At 25.7% G+C, this 19,135-nt stretch overlaps 1 protein-coding gene across 1 annotated transcript; it reads left to right on the forward strand.

The window, feature by feature from the left end:
* Positions 1 to 4,212: 4,212 nt before the first annotated feature.
* On the forward strand, positions 4,213 to 18,090 carry LOC145972926 (aminopeptidase N-like). The gene is made up of 13 exons (XM_083101971.1): positions 4,213 to 4,272; positions 4,382 to 4,884; positions 6,352 to 6,792; positions 8,797 to 8,977; positions 10,553 to 10,691; positions 11,556 to 11,637; positions 12,084 to 12,361; positions 13,124 to 13,404; positions 14,258 to 14,448; positions 14,652 to 14,990; positions 15,075 to 15,144; positions 15,251 to 15,361; positions 17,950 to 18,090. Exons 2-13 carry the CDS (start codon positions 4,415 to 4,417, stop codon positions 18,088 to 18,090), a joined length of 2,724 nt encoding a protein of 907 aa, XP_082958097.1. The 5' UTR covers positions 4,213 to 4,272; positions 4,382 to 4,414.
* The last annotated feature ends 1,045 nt before the right edge of the window (positions 18,091 to 19,135 follow it).

The following is a 19,135-nucleotide window of genomic DNA, read 5'->3' on the forward strand; positions in this document are numbered from 1 at the left end:
AAACTGAATTTAAAATAATTTATTCAATAATCTTGTTGGATGAATTCAGAATATTAAACAGACTTTTGAAATTAGATGGAAAAAATTTTAGACGACTTGGTGCTGGTGAGTTTAGTATTATTAACCAGATAATTTGATAAATTTAACAGGAAGAAATTAATCAGAATCATCTGGTAATTCCTACAAGAATTCTGGTTCGTCCATTTTCCAACAGACATATTGGTTGAATCTACCAGAATTCTAATTAATGCAACCAGATTTTTTTCTCAGTGCATATACGGAAGAGAGAGATGTGAAAGTAAAGGTAAACTTTATGAATAATGTCATCTAATTTCTTTTATAAAATAATCATATTTTTATTTCTAATTTACGAAAATATACTGTTTTCAAATTATTGAAATTTTTAGTGAATGAGAGAGTGAGAAAGAGCGAACGAGCAAGCGAAAGGCAAAAGAGAAAGAGGATTTTTTTATTTGGAAATTTTAGTAATCTTAATAAAAACCGATTTATATAAATTTTAAAAAGAGAATTTATAAGCTTTGAGATGTTTAAATACCTCTTAGTTAAATAAATTTAAATTTTTTTCAATATATGATTGAGAGGATTATTGCGTAATGTGTGATTAGCATACTTCAATATTATATGATGAGATATCTGTTTATTAAACTAAAAATTTAATAACGATAGATTATTATAATATAATGATATTTTCTCTGTGATAGCAATAGCTCTTATAGATTTATAATTTTATTTTTAAAATCGCTAATTCTAAATTCTGTAAACTTTTATTTGTCAAGGGTTAAAATATTATTTATAAACATTCGTTGCAGACAAAAGAATTATTAAATAAAATAGTGTAACACTATGCACATAATATAATAGAACACATAGTACAATAGAATAATGATTTTATTCTCATTTCAGCAACTTTATCTCGATATTTCTTCGCCTACGCTTTTTTACAGCGATCAGGAATGACTAATTTCAATAAAAATCTTGAATTGAGATTTATTTAGTTATTTAGTATCACATCGAGGAAAAAATATATTCCATGTACAACGATTTAATTTGAAAGAAAAATTAATTTTCTCTGAAACTGAGGCACCACCACATTCGCATCTGTCTCTCTCTTATTAGTTCGAAAAATTTAAATTTAAATTTCACACTTAGTGCTTTATTAATTTTTTAAAATTCATGTCACTTTATTCGCTTGCTGACAAATTTTTTTATGAAGATGCAAAATCATTATATATTTGATTTAAAATATTTACAAACTTATAAATCGTTTTCTTTAGAGTAACTAAAATTTTAATTCGAAGAAAAAAAAGTTATAATTTTCATAATCTATAATTATTACTCATTCCAATTATATTTAAGATTATTATTATAAATAAAATGTTTATGCTATTATATTCAAATAAAATGTTTAATATATACAGGGTGTTACCTAGTAATCGCCTAATTCCTCGTGTGTAAGTAGAGCGAATTAAACTGAGTAGGAAAATACTATGTTTTGCGATTTTCGCAATAATTAATAAGATATTAATTTAAAATATTAGCCAATTCGCGACCATCATGTTTTGGAGAGCGCCCTGTCCACCACTTCGTCATGCCCCTAGTATCAAGTTACTGTGTAATGTTAATACTAGTTCTTTATATACATTTCATGGCAAATGTTGAATACGAGTTAAGTTAAGAGTGGCTCGCCGCCTAGCGGCAAGCAAAGAAGTTAATGTAACAAGATATTTTATAGATTCAACCAGAAAATATTAACCAGATCCTTATAGTAAAATCTATTAAACGTTCTAGTTATAAAAAATCAAGTCTTATCATGATAACTAGAAATTCTTGTTTGATTTAACCAAAATGCCTTCAATCATATACGTCTTGTTGGTACAATCAAACGATTTTTCTCAGTGTGCAATCCATATCTTCTTATGTTCATTTAATTCAACTTTCGTTGCATTAGTAAGTTTATCTGTTAGGAAATTGTTTATCTAAAACAGATTATTTTGATATTCAACAACAATATTAAATAATTAATTTATGTCGCATCATGATTATTTATTGTACATATATATAATTATATAATTATATTATATTATTATTAAATATATAATTATTGGTAATTATTTAGCTTAGCCATTTAGGGGAGCCACCTCGGATAACCTTGATCTTGATATATGTTGTCAAGGTCACTGTCCTGAGTAACATTCAAAAGGTTTTTGCCGGCGCTCATTGTTTATTTAAAAGTTATTAACAAAAGAATTTCACAATTTTAATGCTTTTTATCTCCGAAAATATTGATTTGAGAAAAAAATTTTAAGCAAAAAAATAAAGCCGCTGAAAAACTCTACAAAAAAGGTTATATGCATTTTTTCCATAAACATTTTAGCTGTTATATGAAAAAATAATAATTTTAAATACATTTAATACAATTAAAATTTATATAGAATTTAATACAATTTAATACAATTTAAAAATATCACAAATGTATGTGTATACACACACACGCGCGCGCGCGCGCGCGCGGGTGGTGCAAGGGAGGGCCTTCGGCCCCCCTCCCGCAACCACTGTTACTTGGAGTTAATAATATTTATCGTTTCTAATTAGATTTTTTTGCTGGTATAATTTTATTAATAATTCTGATAAATATTCATCTTTACTTCCCCAATACTGATTTTGATCTTGACATGTGTTGTCAATATCATGTCCCTGAGTAATATACAAAATAAAATGCGTTTTAATTTTTTAGGGTTTTAATTATACTGGGTAGGATTTTAATTATTCTGCAATGATACTTGATGCGTTTGTATTATAAGAATACTTTACGCATGATTACAGATTTTCTTATCGTTCTGCAAATCTGAGATATTTAAATTGTACTATTAATTATGCAAATGAGAGAAAGTTATTTTTTAATACGATTAATATGTTTTGTTAATATTACAAAAACAAGCTGAATTCTGAATTATTAATACAGTAACACAATAACTATAAAATTACATCTTAATAATTATTTATTTTAACATCTCTTAAGTTTTTTATTATATTAATAATATATATCAATATACGTATATTAGTATTGCATTAATTATTACTTGCTAATACACATAAATTAATATATGTATATCAATTGTATAATAATAAATATCATATTAATGTGTAATATGTGAGTTAATAGTGGATAATATTACAGTATAGGTTATAACTTTAATATAATGTAAAATAATTACGAATGTTGTATATAATAAAATATTATATGTGTAATTAATATTATAAAATATTGTACATATAATTAATATTTAAATATATTTGTATATAAATATTAACAAATTACTGCGTTATATTAACATATGTTATCAATATTTTAAATCCTATAAAAAGTATTCTTTACGAATGTGTTTTATTAATGTACCATTAATATTTTTAATTTAATAATAAATGATATGGCATAATTCTTGGAGCACGCTACCTCTATAATATTTTTATTCCACATTATAAAGAACCTTTCTTAATTTTAACTTAAAAATCTGCTTCGTTATGAGAAAAACACGATTATTGATTTGATCGATTTGAGAGATTTCCCGTTGTTTTTTCATATATCCACGATATAAATTTGAATGAGTGAACAAAAACCTAAAAAATAATAGTTATTCATTATATTCTCTTATATACAATACTGTAATATTATACTCTATCGTTAATAAGTTACATTTTTTCATTAACTTGCTCAAAACTTACCGATACACTCTCGTAATAATATAGTATATAAAATTTCATTTGAATGTATATTGTAAATTATAAAAATTCTCAAATTTTTGGTAAAGGAATATACTACTTTTAAATAGTATAAAAGAATTCAAATATATATATTTACAGATATTTTTGCATTCTACGTAACGGTAGCCTTTTTTGCTTTAGACCAACGTGAAATAAACGGTTCTGCCATCTTATGGCGCTCGATCGCTAGCACGAATTTGGATTGGGAAAAACGGCACCGTGCTTTGCTATCACATACCATTTCTCGATCGAAACGTCTGTTAACGACCTCAGAAGTTGTGTGTTTACATATCACATACACATTTATTGTAATATGGCCAAGTGTTGTTAGTCTTTGGAAGTTTCTCGAAATAATAAGACATTATAACTACGCATACATATTTTTCATGTTACAATGATGATAGTGGATAAAACATTGATTTATTGCAGCTAATTCTTATAAGAGGACATACATTTGCATACATTTTGCGATATATCTCAATATACAGAGTAAGTCGTTAATTAAAATTAAGTACATCTATATGTTTGTTTTATTTCCATTAAACTATTACTAGAGACAACGTTGTATTTAATTTGTCCGTTTGTTCTTTCCAATAAGAATGTTTTCACAGATATCTAAGAAAGTAGAATCATGTTTGTAAAACGATTATTATGTAGCAGTTTAATAATCATCGCATCGGTCTTTTCACACGATTACTGGATAACTAAACTATCCGAAGAAAGCACATACAGGCAATCATCCTATATATTAGCGAAACAATATGATATCATTCTTACATCATATGTTAAAGAGGATGCTTTTGTCGGCAACTGTAATATAAGTATTAGGATAACACAATCAATTCGAAGAATACAGTTGTATTTAGATATAAAACGTATTATTGATACAACAGTGATTGATGATCCAATAAAATTTACTATTGATGGAAAAAAGATTGTTTATGAACCGGGAGAACCGGCTTGGTATGATAATAGGAGGAACATTATCGAATATGTATTCCTGGATTATCTATCGAAGGGGGATTATATCATACAATTAAATTATAATATAGCTGATGATATAGGCCTAAAAAAGTTTTATAAAAGAAATGAAAGACAATGGTAAGTAACTGTTAAAATATTAAATATGTAGTAATTACAGGATGACACAATCCTGATACAACATTCTATTTATTAAAAAATGTTTTCTAAGAAAAGACATTTATATAAACATGTGCCTATCTGAAAAGTTTTCGTTCCTAATTATATATTACTTAAGATCTTATTGTTAGTAACAAATTTTGCAATTTATTATTATTATTATTATTATTAAAATGAATGTAAACTGCAAATAAAAATCAATTTAATTAAATCAGCAATAATGCACGTCTTATACAACATTTTATCATCAACAGTCGGATGAATTCAAATATTCCGGTAGTGTTTTGAATTGTTTTCAAAATCTAAATAATACAATTCTGAAAGATTTATGTTTTCATAGAACTTGCTTATTTGAAATTCAAAATTTTGGCAAATATTTCATTTTTATACTAATACCAAACTTTAGGAAATCATTATTAATATTTAATGAAGCCTATTACCGAGGCGTTTATAACATAAAATTAATCTATAATATAGCTGATGACACAGATCTAAAAAATTGTTATAAAAGTTATAATAATTCGGAACGAAAACATTTCCAGACACATGAGTTTCGTATGAATTATTTGTGATGAAATTTATATGAATATTTTTGTTCATATATATATATTTCATAGAAGTCACTAACAAACTTTGATTAGATCATGAACACTTACTCAATTTTCATAAACACTTATAAACCTATAAACACTTATAAATTATATATAAAATTAAATATAAATATATAATATTAAGTATACATATAAGCTATATTTATGTTGTTTCATGTATTTAAACATGCACACATAGTACTATTCGGAAATTATTTTCGCTATAATATGCGAATAACTAAAAACATATACATGTGATTCATTTAACATTAACAAATTATCACTAAAATATGAAGTTTTTTTAACATGTATAAAATTATGTATGGAATGGTTAAATAATATATCAATGTCAATAATCACAATATATTAATTAAAATCAATTAAAAGAAGTCATTATTCTAATATTGTGTAATATAAAATTTATTTTAATTTTATTGAACGAAATTATTTTTTATTTTAATTTTATTGAAATTTATAATTTTAATTTTATTGAAATATATTATTTATAATTTTGATACTAAAATATTAACTATTAAATATTAACTATTCATTTTGTACCTGTATATTCTAAAGTAAACATTTCATGACCATTACGTTTTACTAATGTCAAAATACTATCAAAATTATTAGATTACATAATGTTATACAAGATATAGAACAAAAGAGTAAAAAGAACTCTATGCCATAATTTTCTATATATATTATTCTTATATATAAATTGCATCCGTACATCTTCTCTTTATTCAATTTTTAATATTTCTATGTAATTTTCGAAAATTTATTATCATTAATTCATATTTCTAAATGTGGTTAATTCATATTTCTAAATGTGTGATAGGTTGGCAACATATGTCGATACTATTGGGATCCAACACATGATTCCACATTTGCCCGAATCTATTTACATTTCACATAATATTATTATGAAACACCATCAAAATTATAGAGTTTTATCAAATATGCCGATACAAAAAATAGAAATAAATGATAAAAACATGACAATGACACATTTTCATACGTATGTAATGCCTAAATATTTTATATTTTTGGCTAATCGGACTAATATATCTTTTATGCCTGGTCCAAGTCAAAGTATAGTCAGTGTTGATATGTGGTGTGGAATGCACTGCGCATTTGCACACAAAATTGTTCAAAATATAACTCTATACTTGTTTGATAAATGGAAGCGCCTAAATAAAACTTGGCAAATAAATCACGTGGCAATTCCGGATTTTCCGGAAAACGAAAGCATCATAAATTTGGGCGTTGTTATTTATAGGTAATTATATAATTAAAAAACATTAATATATTTCGAAAGATGAAAAAAGGATAATAATTCTTGGTATATAAAATTATCTACATATATATATATATATATATATATATATATATATATATATATGTATATATCTTTTGTTTATTTTTAAATATTATTTGAATATATTTTAAAAAATAAATAAAATTGTGGGACAATGAGAGAAACATATCTAAATATTTATTATATCTTTAATCTGTATCAATTTATACGATAAACAATATTAAAATATTATATATATATATATATATATATATATATATATATATATATATATATATATTATAATCGCAAAATTAAAAATTATAAATTAAAAATTGAAATAAAATTAAATAACGTATTATATTCAAGTTTTCATATTCCTTATCGATCAAAATTTAAAAAATTATATATATATATATATACTGGGTGTTCCCGGGTTAAATGGCCAAACTTAAAATATAAATTTGGGACCTCAAAACAAGCAAAAATTTCCTCTGTATAATACCGAAATTTCCTCTGAATAATACCGAAATATTTCTGTTTTGTCTTTGTTTTGAAGATTGAAGGTCATTCATAGGCTTCTGTTCATTTTCCTGGAAAATGGATCGGTCGTGCTGGACCTGTAGCTTGGCCTCCGCGTTCACCGGATTTAACGCCTTTAAATTTTTTTGTATGGGGTACTCTCAAGCAAAAAGTATGTGAAGTGCCTATTAATGACCTTCAATCATTAAAACGGAGGATAGTACAAGCGTGCGAAGAAATTACAGATGTACAATGTCAGTCATTCACTCGTTCTGTGATCGATAGGTGCAATGCTTGTCTCCAAGCTGGAGGCTATCATTTTGAACAAAATATTTAATAATTATAAATTTTGGTTACTGTAAAGCAATAAAAAGGATAAACCTAGATTATTTCGATATTATTCATTCCTATGGTTCTGTAACTTAACAAGTCGATATCTCTTGAACGAAGCGTGTGCGAGTAAACTTCTAGAAGAAATTTTTGCTTGTTTTGAGGTCCCAAATTTATATTTTAAGTTTGAGCATTTAACCCGGGAACACCCTGTATATACAGGGTGTCGAGCAATTTTTGACCTTCACGAAGTAAGAAGGTAGATTGGCTCAAATTAAGAAGGAAGGTACTATACTATTTTGCGATATTCGCAATAATTAACGAAAAATTAATTAAAGAAGATCGGCCAATGTGCGTGGCTAAAAGTACACGACGGCGAAGGCGGTCTGACTGTAACATAATGGCGGCGCGCGGCGCCATTATGTTACAGTCAGACCGCTTGAAATAATTTCTTAATTTTGAAGAAAAAATATGTAATTTGCAATTAACAATTCCATATTTTTTCTTAAAAACAACTATGTGTTTTCTTTACATCAATTGATTCCTCTCATTATTTTGTACATAAAAGTATTAAGGTAAGATAATCGAAAAATGAATATTTTACAAGATATTTTACGGTTTATGTAAAATTAAGAAATTATTTCAAGCCTCATAACTCAAAAAGTACTTAACGAAAAGGTACTTAATTATAGTGTTTCGGAAAGCTCTCGAGATAAGCTACAAGAATATGCAAAAATATATAGGGTGTTCCATTTAAAAAAATTGAAGTGACCTTCACGTGACCTTCAAATGACTCTTCAAGGTCAAATCAATGATACCATCTTATGGCCCCCTCGAAACCATATAAAACATGTCTGAATCATTTTTCTCTAAAATAAAAAATGAGAGAGATATTTGGGGTGGACACTTAAAATGGGACACCCTGTATATATATATATACTGGAAGCATTACATATATATTAAGTAGGTATCGCATTATTTTGTGATGAGTCATTCATACGCGCAGACATTATAAAACGTTAATATATATTTAATATGTTAATTTATAGAATTATTTAATTATATTAAATTTGGAAGCACAAAATATTTTCAACAGTCATAAGCTTTCTATAAAACATTTTCTTAAATTTTCAGAGAAGCAGATGTTACCTACATTGAGAATGTCGATTCTGTTGCGACTAAAATCAAAGTTGCTAACTTCATAGCCCATAAAGTAGTACAGGAATGTCTTTATTATGAAAATCCACTTTGGCCGTTATCCTCTTTGTTAAATGAGGCTATTGTCGCATTTCTTGGATTATATGTCACCAATCAGGTGTTATTTTAAGCATTCTTTAGCGCAGAACTTGCTCAGTAGCAAACAATATAATATATATATATATATATATCTCATATTGTTTGCAAGTGAGCAAGGTTTGCGTTAAGCATATATATATATATATATAAATATATATATATATATATATATATATATATATATGGTAAATATTTACCTTTACACAGTCACCCCCAAATTAGTCGACCTTGACATATATTGTCAAGGTCACTGCCCTGAATAACATCCAAAAAATTTTAGGCGTTGCTCGTTGTTTATTAAAAAGTTATAAACAAAAGAAATTTATAAATTCATTAATACATTTATCGAAAGAAAAGTCAATTGTTACATAATTTCACATAGATTTGTAACTTTCTATGCAAAGAGAAGTGTATGAATTTAATACAATTTAATACAATTGAAAAATATCACAAATGTATGTATACACACACACACACGCTGGGGGTGCAAGGGGGGTCCTTCGGCCCCTCCACCCGCAACCACCCCGCCGGTAGGCAAGGTGACCTCGCTTTACAATATACTGCATATATCCATTGTGATTGAACTCTTCGCAATGCGTCCCCTACCGGCAGGGTGGTTGCGGAAGGGTGGGCCGAAGGCCCCCCTTGCACCCCCCCCCCCGTGTGTGTGTGTGTACACATACATTTGTAATATTTTTTAATTGTATTAAATTGTATTAAATTCTATATAAATTTAAATTGTTTCTTTTACAATGTCATCCTCAATTATAATCGATATATATGCAAAGGTCAAAAAAATTGAGATGTTCTTCAATATGTTTATTCCTTTATAAATTTTAATACGAAAGGTCTATTATTGAACATGATGTCCAAAAATTCTGTGAATCTTATAAATAATTATTTATAATTTCTGTGAATCTTATAAAGCTTCTTTTGTTTTTAACTTTTTAATAAACAACGAGCGACGCCTAAAACCTTTTGGATGTTACTCAGTGCAGTGACCTTGACAATATATGTCAAGGTCAAGTCATTTGGGGCTGGCTGTGTAAAGGTAAATATTTACCATTATAGCGTGTAATTTTTTTATAAATCAGAATATTAGGCGAAGATTTTATATTTACAAAGAAAAGTGAGTTTTTAAAAAATGCTAATTTTCAAGTAAATCTGCAACATATATAGATAATACAATTTAAAATATTTTTACATTTTTATGTTTCTTTTATTTTGTATGCGTGTGTCAAAGTCACTATGTTACATTTGTCCGACTTTAAATTATTATATAAAAAAAAAGAAAAATTATCATTTAGATTCCACATAATATATGTATACATATAGAAATTGTGTAATAAGATAATTTTGCTACATAATATATTTTAATAATTCTAAAAATATTAATTTTAAAGTTATATGTCGAGTAATCATTTTTGTTATTAATATATTATATTTTTAAATTATTTATTCTATATTTTAAGAGTATAAGAGTGTAACAGATTTTTTTTACATACACAAAGAAAGTAACAGCCCTAATGCATATTGCTATTGTGTGTTAAACCTAATATTAATTAAGTAAATACATTTAAACTATTTTCTATAGACTCTCCCAAGTACCCGGATGATGTACTTGTTTGTGGTACAAATTCAACAGGAATCCCTTCATTTCGATACTGAATATAAAACATCACTTTATAATACATCATTCAACATTTCTTTTGAACATTACCGTTACATTAAAGGTATGATAATATAAATAAAAATTGATTATGAGTAAATTTTTGAAAATAAATGCTTAAAAAACAAATAGAATAACTGATAAAAATTTTAATTTTATATATAATCTCTTCATTATAAACATGCACACATATATACATACATAATGAAGCTGTAGTATATATAAATTATATATAAAATATATTATATATACAGGATGTTTCTTTTTAAGTGATACAGTTGATTATTTCGCGAACCAATGATTTTATTGAAAAATTTTTCGAACGAAAGTTGCATAGCTCGAAGGGGTACACATGATGAAAATATGGACTTGACCTTTTCAAAGTCAGGTCAAGGTCATTAATACTTTTTTACATGAAAATCTCTATTTTTTTATTACATATTCTTGTAGATTACCTCGAGAGTTTTTCAAAACGCTATAATAAAGTATTTTTTCATTGAGTACTTTTCAAGTTATAACTTAATTTTACATGAGCTATAAAATATCCAGTAAAATATTCATTTTTCGATTATCTTATCTTAATACTTTTATGTACTAAATAACGAATCAATTCGTGTAAAGAAAAAACATAGTTGTTTTTAAGAAAAAATATGTAATTGTCAATTGCAAATTAATGTGTTTAATATCAGTTTGCTTAAGAAAAATATTAAAACTGTCAAACTTTAACTTGTTATATCTTTTAAACCAATGTCGCCTCTCATTTACTTTTTTGCGCGGAATTACTCAGGACAACTTCCTCTATAACATATTCAAATGATGATAAAATCGGTGATGTGTAACGTTTTATGCACTTTTACCATAATTATTAATTATTATTTACTATAACTATTATCTTATTCATATTCTGATGTAAATTATATAATTATAGTATCCAGTGTATTCCGTATATTACAAGAAATGATTACTGAAGATATATTTTGGCAGAGTATCCGTATATATGTAAAGGACAAGTAAGTAATACACCATACTACTATAATTACTATTTTTATTTAAATTAAATTAATTTTATTTTTATTTAAACTTACATCGTTTCTTTCATACTTTATTATCTTTATTATTACCATTTACAATTCTTTTTACCTTCAACGTCATTAAATATTCAAGATATATTTTCAATTTACATATACACTTATCTTTTAAAAGTAATCAAGTTTGGCCATTCCTTTTAAATTATAATTTAAACTGTAGCATCAAATTTATATAAAAACTATAAATCATATGATTAATTATGTAATTAATTATATATTTAATTAAATTAAACATATAAGATAATTATATACATATATATATATATATATATATATATATATATATATGTATATATATATATATATATTTGCTTATAATACCTTTCGTTAACACATCAATAAATTTTGCATAAATTTTATAACTTTAGCAAGCCAACTTTTAACTATTTTGGTGAAGTTATGGAGAACCTTTCGTCCATTCAAATGTCTACAGACAATTTATTTCGTATAAAGCAGCTAATTAAGTCTCCAACAAAACGAAAATATTGTTGTGTAGTGATAATAATACGAAATTATAATCAGCCTATCAGACGGGTAAAAGTAACGATATACAAAACATATTTAAATAAGATGGTGGATGATTACCTACATGAGTCGCTTTCTGTGAATTTGGGTAACTTTATAGTATTTAATCTACAACAAACTGGTAAGTTTGCAATAAATTTATTACATTTTATAGTGTTTATCATACATACACATTGGAGAGAAAGATTTACATTATTAAAAATATTATTCATTATATTATGTATTATATACATTACATTTATTATACATTATTAGGTTGACCAATAAATCCGTGCGGTTTTTTTACATGTAAATGATGAATATGATATTTGGAATGATATTTGGTGAACATCTGCAATCTCTCGCGTCGTATAGCGTTTATTGGTATTGATTAACGTCTTTACTTTGTCTTGATCAATCTCAACTGGCCGGCCCGAGCGTGGTGCGTCTTGGATAGAAAAATTTCCGGAACGAAATTTTGCAAACCATTTCTGGCACACACGTTCTTTCACGGCATACTTACCATATACCGCACATATCTTCATAATTCCTCGCTCGTAGAACTTCTTGTCTTTTTTGTCGAAAAACTGTTTTAAGTGCCGTTTGATGTCTTCTTCGAAAGTAAAGCGCCGTCCATTCAAGGAATTTTGTAGGGAGCGAAACATGTGATAGTCCGAAGGAGCAAGGTCTGGAGAATATGGAGGATGCGGTAGAATATCCCAGCCCATCTCCAATAATTTTTGCCGTGTTTGTAAAGACGTGTCGGAAAAAACCGCACGGACTTATTGGCCAACCCAATATAAGTACATAAGTATAAACAGATACTTGTACTGATAAACCCTTTGAAAGAATTATATATATATAATTATATATATAATATATATATAATTTATTTATTTTACAGGATATTATCGAGTCAATTACGATATCTTGAACTGGCGAAGAATTGCAAGTTATCTAAATTCTAAAAATTATAGGAAAATGCATGTTTTGAATCGTGCCCAAATTATCGACAACGCTTTCCACTTAATAATAACAAACCAACTTAATTCCACTGTATTCTGGAATATTACGAAATATCTATCACGAGAAACAGACTACGTGGCATGGTATCCTATGTTCAAAGCTTTAGAATATCTGTCCAATATCTTTCTATTTCAGGAACCAATATATTTTAATATCAAGGTAATAACACATATTATAAACAATGTCAATAGTGATGTCTTAAACATACTAAAAACATATTATTTATTGCACATATTAATATTGTGTACATTTATAACAATAATTATTAAGTGCTTTCCAAAAAGATACATACAATAAAATATATGTAGCTAGAAAAAATTTGATTAGGTATTTTAAATATACATATTTTGGATGAAAGATAAGTATATTTGTAAATTAATATTCGAATAGTGTATGTACTAATATTATAAAAAATTGGAGAGGAAAAGGGAGAAAAATTTGAAAATTGTTATCATTTTTAATCACAGCATGATATTTATAATGACGATTTACATATCATTAATTTTGAGATAGAAAGTTAGTAGGAAACATATATATTAATTATCTGTGTGTTTAATACTCACAGTTAATAAGTTTTTAAATTATATTATAGATATAATGTCTACATTTATGTCTACATGTCTACAATATATGCATGTATGCACTTCTGTATGTTTATTTTGTGATATGAACATGTGTTAAGGATGTGTGAATGTGCACGCAAGAAAAATTCAAATTTGTGTATAAATACGTATATATAAGTATAGCTATATAATAGATATCTTTATAAAAAGAATTCAGAGCTGTTTACAAAGACAGAATGTTCTTAATATATAAACCTTCTTAATATGTAAAATACAATTGCGCAAGATATCTTTCTATATAGTAATATATAATGCAAGAATCGAAAAATATAAAATTTATATCAAGTAACAATATAAATACATATAACTATATATATATATATATATATATATATATATATATATTTATATATATATATATATATATATATATATATTTATATGTTTAGGAGAAAATGCTAAACTTACTATACAATTTGCTTGATAAACTTGAATATGATGAAGTTTCTAATGAAGACGATCTTACAAAGAGTTTAAGAATGGAGGCTGCGAAATGGGCATGTAATTTTGATGGTCGCAGATGCATAGAAAAAGCCCGACATAACTTAAATCGACATCTCGCAGATCCCGAAACAAATACGTAATTTTTCTTATATATTGTCGGTTATTTTAATTTAATTGTTTTGTAGATACATGTGCAATGTTTATTACATTATTTGCTCAAAATTTAAATTTATTAGATTATGTTATGAAATTATAATTTGTTAAATTATTTGATCAAAATGTAAGATTAATATGTGCAAAACTTTTATATTAGAATTTGTTTCTTGTTAAATCTCGTAGGCTTTTGCCATGGTGGAAAGAATGGACATACTGTCAAGGTTTAAAAGTATTGTACTATTCTCTTAGCAATGAAGATTCTCCTTGGTGGGGAGTATATCGTCTGGGAAAAGAAAAATTTAAAACTAAATTTTTAAAATATCTGTCTTGCCCCGAGGATTCACAATTTATCAAAGACTATTTAAATCTAATAAAAAATGACAGTACAACATCGATTATGTTTTTAAAAGATTTTTCCGATCAAGATTATATTAATTATTATCTTTTTACTATCGCGAAGCATGCAAGGAATTCTGCAGTACTCAATTTCATATTACAAAATCTTGAGAATATAAAACCTAAGTAATACAGTTTTCTCCGTAAATATATATCTATCATTCAATAATTTATGTGTGTATCAAGAAATTTATTATTTTACTGTTACAGACAAGTCAGCAAGTATGCAACATTTGCTGTAATTATTAATCATGTGTATTCTACGAATCAACTCAAAGAGGTAAAAATTGCATGTGCTTATATATATGTAAAATAAATAACCATGATGCAACATCAATTTAACATTAAATATTGTTGTTCAATATCATCAAAATAATCTGTTTTAGATAAACGACTTCCTAACAAATATATTTAAGAATGTATTAGAATTTGAATTAAGTGAATTTAGGAAGATAGCATGGTTTTCATATATGGAATGGAAAGATTTGAAAGTAGAGGTAAATTTTATGAATACCATTATCTTTATATCTAATTTCCAAAAATATACTGCTTTAAAATACACTTCTCCAAAAAAAAAAAAAAAAAATAGAGAATACTTTTTGTACTCTAAAAATTGGGCTATTTTCAAACCGCCGAAACTCGTCGAAAAATCATCGTAGATAAAAAATTAGAAAAGCAAGCTTGAAAGCTTTGAAGCTTGAAGTTTCAACTTTAATGCGCAGTAGGTGGTTTTTAAAATTTCTTTGATCTTCCTTATTTTGCGTTTTAAAAAAGAACACACTGTTTAATTCCTTAAAATTATGTATTTTTAACACGCAACTTAACTCTTGATTTAAAATGGGTCGTGGAGCTGGGACAATTGTGTCAGGGATAAAGTAAAATACTCTTTGCTAAATAAACTCTGTTACGATACTTTATTGGAAAACGAAACGACCCGACACTCGCGTGATTACTGTGTAATGACGAGTGCACGAAGATAAAGAGATGCGAATATCAGGGAGGATCGACAAAAGAAAAAAGTCTTTAACTGAGAATTTATTAGATGTCGCCACGGGAGTCGCCACATAAGATGATATAACATTAAAAAAAATTTTTCTCGAGAAATTCACCTCAAGTTCTATAAATTACAACATTTTTCCCTGCGAAAAGCTTTTTTAAAAATTTTCCTCCGACTTTTCTTGACCGAGTAATATAAATAATAAGTACGATTTTGAAAATAAACCAGCATTTTTTAGATATGATGTTGATACTCGGCGAAAAATGGTCGTAGACAAAAATAAAGAAAAAATTATGAAGCTTGAAATTTCATCTTTAACGCGCTATCGTTAGCTTTTTAATTTTTTAACTTCCTTGTTCTATGCTTTCAAGAAAGAAATTGATTTGTTTATCAAAATAACGTATTTTTGACACTGCAGTTCGATAAAAAAATTTTTCTTGAAAAATTTTTTCATTATATCTAAAACATACTGGTTTATTTTCAAAATTGTATTACTCGGTCAAAAAATCCGTAGGAAAATTAAAAAAAAAGCGTTTTGGTAAAAAGCGTTTCAGGCAAAATGTTGTAGTTTATGAAATTTCAGTTAAATTTCTCGAGAAAAATTTTTTTATCAAGTTTCGTGTTAAAAATATATAATTTTAAGGAACTAAACAATGTGTCCTTTTTTAAAACGCAGGTTAAGAAAGATAAAAAAATTTTTAAAAATCACTAACCTGTACGTTAAAGTTGAAGCTTCAAGTTTCAAAATACTTTTTTATATTTTTTGTCTACGATAATTTTTCGACGAATTTCAGCGGTTTAAAAATAGCTCAACTTTTAGGGTGCAAAAAGTGTTCCCTATTTTTTTTTAGTAGTGTGTTATAATTTTTACCGAATAAGAGAGTGAGAAAGAACATGGGAGCAAGCGAAAGCAAAAAAGAAAGAGAATTTCTTTGCTTGGAAATTTTAGTTATCTTAATTTTAGTTATCTTAATAAAAATGGATTTGTATAAATTTTAAGAAGAGAATTTATAGCTTTGAGATGTTAAATAGTTCTTAGTTAAATAAATTTAAATATTTTTTCAATATGATTGAGAGAGTTATTACGATAATGTGATTAGCATACTCTAATATTACATGAGTCATTTGTTAAACTAAAACTGTGATAATGATAGGTTAACACAAAATTAATACAAAAAATGGCATGCTAGATATAACAATTATAATATTATAATATAATGATATTTTCTCTGTGATAGCCATAGCTCTTATAAATTTCTAATTTTATATTTAAAATTGCTAATTCTAAATACTGTGAATTTTTATTTGTCAAAAGTTACTTACAAAATATTACTTATAAACATTCTTTGCAGACATAAGAATTGTTATGTAAAATATGGTGCAACACTATGCACATAATGTAATAGAACGTAGTATAATAGGAGTATGATTTCATTTTAGTTTCAGCAACTTCGTCTCGATATTTTTTCATCTACGCTTTTTTATAGGGATTAGGGATTATTTATTTTAATAAAAATCTTAAGTTCAGATTTACTTCATTATTTAGTATCACATCGAGGAAACAAATGTATTCCATGTACAACGATTTATTTTGAAAGAAAAATTAATTTTCTGAAACTGAGGCACTATCATTCGCATTTCGCTTCCTCTTACTAGTTCGAAAATATTAAATTTATATTTCACATTTAGAGCTTTACAAATTTCTTAAAATTCGTATCACTTTATTCAATAGCTAACAAATTTTTTACAAAGATGCGAAACCTGCGTAGAAATCGACATATATTGATTTAAAATGATTACAATCTTATAAACCCGTTCTTTCTTCTAAAACTAAAATTTTGGGGGGTAACTAAAATTTTGATTCTGAGAAAAGAATGTAATTTTCATAATCTATAATTATTATTATTTATTCCAATTATATTTAAGATTATTATTATAAATAAAATATTCAAGATATATGTATATATATATATATATATATATATATATATATATATATATATATACGAGATAATATTTAATATAATTTTTATTGATAATTGATAGTTGCTATTCACTAATAATTAATATCGATATAATCTGTTCTAGACAAGCCAATTAAGTAGAAAGAACGAAGATGTCGAAAGTATTAAGCAATATATTTTAAATATTCAAAGCAAGATAAAAATACGCTTTCTCGAAATCAAAAGTCAACAGGATTACTTTCAGAATTTTGTAAAATATCAATAATACTCGTATAATGAAAGTAACAATTATGACGCGAATACATCTATATATCTTTCTTATAAATAGCTTTTTATAATGTTTATAGTCATCGATTTACTATTCATGCTTATATGCATTAATAATATATAGTTATTGATTTATTATTCATGCTTATATGCATTAATAATATATAATTAAATGCATTTACAAGGATTTATTTTATCCTGCAATTCATATTTGCACTGATGTTTTTATATCCTTATTAACATGAAGTAATGCAAAGTGTAAATTATATTTATAATTATAATATATAAATAATTATAATTAAATTATGTTATATTATAATTAAATTAAATATAAATTATATTCATAATTATATTATATATATATATATATATATATATATATATATATATATATATATATATATATATATATAATTATAATTAAATTATGTTATATTATAATTAAATTATGTTGTATTATATGATTAATTCTAATTATATAAATGAGAAAGTATCTGCAATATTTGACATTATATTATTAATGTACTAAAAATGTATTATCTAATTTAAACTGTATTCTGATTTATTTTTTAAGTTGTATTTGATTTGTTCGATATTTGTAACTTTATTTGTCAATGTTCATTAATTTCATTATCTTGAATCAAATTCTTAATATATAATAATGCATATTAGTAATGTTTAAATAACATCTAAAATTAAAAATTTATAAAACATATTATTATAATTCTTTAATATTTGTATATAAATAATAACAATTTTATATGTATATAATAAATTGTTGTTATAAATTTAATATGTATTATTAATATTTTAAATATATATTATTAATTGTTTGAAACTCATGATCTTTGTAAATTCTATATAATCTTTGATTTATAATAAAGCACATGGTACAAATTTTCTTATACACATCTACATGTATATTTCTCTATACTTCTTCTTACATATATTTAAAGAAATGTAACATATATATACACTCGCGCGCATTCGTGCGAATATTTACACACTCACGCACGCGCGCATGCGCGCACTGATGCACACAA

This window comes from Camponotus vicinus, unplaced genomic scaffold (genome assembly GCF_025532165.1).
Source record: "Camponotus vicinus isolate PSW18456_S1 unplaced genomic scaffold, iyCamVici1.0 SCAF_6, whole genome shotgun sequence".
In the NCBI taxonomy this organism is placed as follows: Eukaryota; Metazoa; Arthropoda; class Insecta; order Hymenoptera; family Formicidae; genus Camponotus; species Camponotus vicinus.